Source organism: Sorghum bicolor, chromosome 8, assembly GCF_000003195.3.
Source record: "Sorghum bicolor cultivar BTx623 chromosome 8, Sorghum_bicolor_NCBIv3, whole genome shotgun sequence".
In the NCBI taxonomy this organism is placed as follows: Eukaryota; Viridiplantae; Streptophyta; class Magnoliopsida; order Poales; family Poaceae; genus Sorghum; species Sorghum bicolor.
The window spans coordinates 5,480,830-5,485,437 of NC_012877.2; the positions used below are offsets into that span (position 1 = coordinate 5,480,830).

General features: G+C 53.5%; 1 protein-coding gene across 1 annotated transcript; it reads right to left on the reverse strand.

Moving 5' to 3' along the window:
- On the reverse strand, positions 2,280–4,360 carry LOC8076285 (transcription factor PCF3). Its single transcript, XM_002442854.2, has one exon. It carries the CDS (start codon positions 4,158–4,160, stop codon positions 2,844–2,846), a length of 1,317 nt encoding a protein of 438 aa, XP_002442899.1. The 5' UTR covers positions 4,161–4,360; the 3' UTR covers positions 2,280–2,843.

The window sequence follows — 4,608 nt, forward strand, 5'->3', positions numbered from 1 at the left end:
AGCATTAAATATAGACAAAAATTAAAACTAATTGCACAGTTTACCTGTAAATCACAAGACGAATCTTTTGATCTAGTTATTCTATAATTGGATAATATTTACCACAAACAAACGAAAATGTTACAGTAGCGAAATAAAAAAAATTAGCATGTAAGCAAGGCCTCACTTTCCGCGGTGAATGGTGACCGCGTCTACTACACGGTCTCGGCATTTCACACAGCACAGAGGGGATTGGATCTCTAGGAGCAATGCAGTACACTGGTCTCCTGATTAAAAAAATAAACTAATTACACAGTTTAGTTGAAAATTGCGAGACGAATCTTTTAAGCCTAGTTACTTCATGATTAGCCTTAAGTGCTACAGTAACCCACATGTGCTAATGACAAATTAATTATGCTTAATAAATTTGTCTTGCAGTTTTCTGACGAGCTATGTAATTTGTTTTTTTATTAGTTTCTAAAAACTCCTCCCGACATCCTTCCGACACATCCGATGTGACATAAAAAAAATTTTCATCTGCAATCTAAACAGGGCCGCGTTTTTCAGGAAGAGAAGAAAATCACTACTGATGACTAGAGCGGAGGAATCCTTCTTTTGAAGAAGAAAAAAAAAAGGTCTTTTTAAGACCAGCATTTACGAGTACTACTACGGCATATTTGCTTGCCCACTCATCAACGTCCCACTGTGACAGTACAGGTACAGTACAGCGACCTTATTATATAATATTTATTTCCTGAGAGAAAAATCATCGCCCATGGAGTGCTGCCGTCACTTTCTCGCTGACAGCAGCGACGTCTACTGCTCGTACATGTACACATGCTACTACCAGCAGAATAATAGTCATAGAGTGGATAATGCACAGCTTTGTTTGTACACAAGCACACCACCGTCGTATAAAAGACGCGCGAAAATAGTGTGCTCTCACTCTGAGGGAGACTTTTTTTTTTCCCCTCATCAGTTGGTTCCTGTCGACAGACAGCGGGGACGCCATCACCAGAGCCAGCCCAAAACAAATATCTGGACGGGAGAAGCCCGGGGGCCGTCGGATGATCGCCGAGATAGTCCCTGTTGAGCGCTGACGCGACGGGCAATTATTAAAGGGATAATCCCAACTTGTTTCACCACACCAGTCGGGGATCGGATAACGACGCCTGCGTTTTGGTTTTGTTAATTTCCCAATTCCATTCATCCCGTCACGGTCGCTCTCACCCTGTCTGATTTTTTTTAAAAAAAAAAATTATTTAAAGCGCTCTCCGTCCTGTCATCAGCACAGCAGCGGCGATGCAAATGCAAATGCAATTGCGATGCTGATGACTTCCCTCCACTGTCCACTCTATTCAGTGCTGCCTCTTGCTTCACTCTGTTTTTGGCCTCCCGAGTGTTCTGTCCAGCCTACCAGAAATGTCCATGCTCAGCTTCATCATCATCATCAGCATGGTGTTTCATGCGCAAACAAACAAAAGAAAAAGAAAACTGACCACAACGACATCCGTTGACAATGATTCTACTGAAAATGTGCTTTGTAAACTACCCACATGTGAAAGGGGAAAAAAGGAGAGAAACAGTTTTGGCCGTGTATAGTGCGGTGCCTAAGGACAAAAAAAAAATGCAGCTTTTGTTGCATATCTAGTGACCTCACAACATGCAGTTTTGGACCTATGCACTGCATGACAACGTGTAAAAACACACTTATTAGACTATCTCGTCACCCAAAATACAAGACTCATTTATCTTTTGAGTAGCGCTACAGGTAAAAGGTTCCATACCTATTTTTAGTCTTCTACAACAACAAGACCTAAAAGACAACACTCTCTGCAAATGGGTCTCGATGAGAGAGAATAACCAAACCAAAATACAAGACCCATTTATCTTTTGGGTAGCGCTACAGGTAAAAGATTTCATACCTATTTTTAGTCTTCTACAATAAGACCTAAAAGACAACACTCTCTGCAAATGGGTCTCAAGGAGAAAAGATAACCAAATTTGAGTTATGCCTCTCCTGATACTCAAAATAGATCTTCTATATGGATACTCTATTGTAGGCTATAGGTATTGTGTTGGAGAGATCCATTTTGAGTTTGGGTTCACGATGAGTCTCCTGTTGTAGACAGCCTTAGTACTAGCTGTTACTTCACAATGCATGTAGTACGTAGAGCAAAGGTAGAGAACAAGAGTTCCCAATGACAAGAGGTGACCCCAACAAGAATTTCTTTACAAACCCAGCAACGGAACGGAACAGCACACGACACAAGAACACAAAACAGCACACGATAAAACAATGCAACGGGTCACACAATTCACGGTGACATCATAATAGTAATGAACAAACAAACCGAATCAAACAACGCAGCAACAAAAAGAAAAAAAAAATTCAAGATGATCGATCAGCAGCTGTATATACAGATGATCCCTCTCAAACTCATCAGACTCCTGTCCTTTGCTCGGCCCTCCTAATTCGGACCCACTCACTAATCATCATCACCATCACACCCCGGTCTCAACTCAACAACGCAATCATTCATAGAACAATCCCAAAAAAAACAAAATATTCAACACAAACAAATTCATCAAAGAGAAAAAAAAAAACTAATGAACTAGTAGCAAGAAGAAGCTTTTGCTCCCGCATTCGCTTTGCCTTGCTTCACTTCTTGCTTCCTTCCTGCACAAAAGCTAGCAATCTCCATGATTGGATCCCCACGGGTTGGTTTCCTCCTCCGTCCAATCATCATCCAAACTCCAGTCCGGCGACAGCTCATGGCGATCCTCACGCGAACAAGACAGAGAGATGCGATCATGGTGGCGGGCGGATTCGCTGCTCATCGTCGTCGCCAGCTGCGAGCTTTTTACTGTGAGCTGTTGTTGTTGCCGTTGTTGTTCTCCTCGGCGCTGTCGTCGTCGTCGCCGCCGCCGCCGTCCTCGTCGTCGTCGTTGCCGTCGCCGCCGCCGTGCCCGTGCTGCTGCTCCCCCTCGGGCGGCTGCTGGTGCTGGTGCTGGTGCTCCTCGCTGCCGCCGCGGTTGTACGCATTCAGCGCGGCGAGCATGCCAAGATTGGTGTCCGACATGGCTCCTCCTCCGCCGCCGCCGCCTGCGGCGTTGTTGGGGTAGCTGGCCCTGGACATGAACTGGAGTGGTGCCTGCACGGTGCCCGTGCCGCCACCACCGCCGCCGCCGCCGCTGCTGAAGGACCACATGGGCTGCTCGGCGGGCCGTGCGGCGGCGGCCGAGCTCGCGGACACGGGCAGCATCCAGAACCCACCGGATGGAGCCGCGGCGTTGGGTGCCACGGCCCACATTGCCGCGGAAGGCGGCGGCGGTGGTGGGGTCGCGGCCGCCTGCTGCTGCTCGCGCGCCTTGGGCGCGCTCGGATCTTGGCGGTCGTCGTCCTCCTTGAACAGGTCCTCCCGGTAGCGCTTGCGCATGTAGGCGTCACCGCCGGCGTTGGGGTCCTGCTGCGGCTGCGGCTGCGGAGGGAGGAGGTGGTGGTGGTACCCGGCCATCATGGCGGACATGTCGTGCTGCGCCGCGGGGCCCTGGTGCTGGTGGTGGTGGTGGAGCGGGTGGAGCGCGAGCGCCGGGAACGGCGCGGCGCGTGCGGCGGCGGCGGCGGGGTTGCCTGCGGCGCCGCCGGAGCGGATGGAGATGTTGAGCGAGGAGTAGTTGGCCGGGATGGTGCCGGTTCCCGTGGCCGCCACGATGGCGGGCTCCGCCTGCTGCAGCAGCCACTCGATGGTCTCGCCGTCCGACTTGTGGCCGAGCTCGCGGGTGAGCTGGAACACCCGCGCCGCGCACAGCGCCGGCATCCGAATCCGCCGCCCACGCCCGTCCACCTTGGTGTGCCGGTCCTTGGACGGACGCTTGGCCGCCACCACGGGCCCCGCCGCCGCCGCCGCAGCCGGCACCAGCGCCTTCTTGTTGTTGTCGGCCGCGGCGGCGGACGACGACTGCGGCTGCTCCGGGACGGGCGTGATAGCGAGCGCGCTCGCGAACGCCGACTGCGGCTGCTGTTGTTGAGGCTGCGGCACTCCGGAGTTGGACACCCCCGGGCCGGCGTAGTAGAACGGGTGGTGGTCGCCCCCACGGCCGCCGCTCGACGGGCTGTTGCTGCTGGACGGCGCCCCGGTCCCTCCTCCTCCTCCTCCCCCGCCGCCGCCGTGGTCCATGCTCCCGCCCGAGACGCCCGCCTCCCGGGGTCGGCGGACAAAGGAAGCACCCAAGAACCTTCCTGGAAGGAAGGCGGAAAGGCGTGCGGCGGCTTTCGCTGCTTTCCGGACGCGGTGTGGCGGCGGCGGCGGCGGCCGGAGGGGGAGGAGGGAGCACGTGCAGGGCACGCACGGTGGGGGAGGGGGGGAGGAGAGGCGGCGCGGGGTTGGGTGGGGGTGGGGCGCGGGTGGGGTTGGGAGGGAAGAGAGGGCAGGGAGGAGCGCAGGGGGGGGGGGGGGGATGCAGAGAGAGAGAAAGAGAGGGACAGACAGCGAAGGGTGGTCGGGTGGGGCGGCGCTGCGCTGCGCTGCGGCGCCCTTTGCTGGACTACTCTCTCGTTTATGCTGCCGCCTTTTCGGCAATTCTCTCTCGTAATTTTTTTTTTTTCAACCCTAGGAGCAGCAGATA

Coding starts and splice junctions, on each gene's coding strand:
- LOC8076285 (XM_002442854.2), bottom strand. CDS start 4,160: ATGGACCACGGCGGCGGCGGGGGAGGAGGAGGAGGAGGGACCGGGGCG.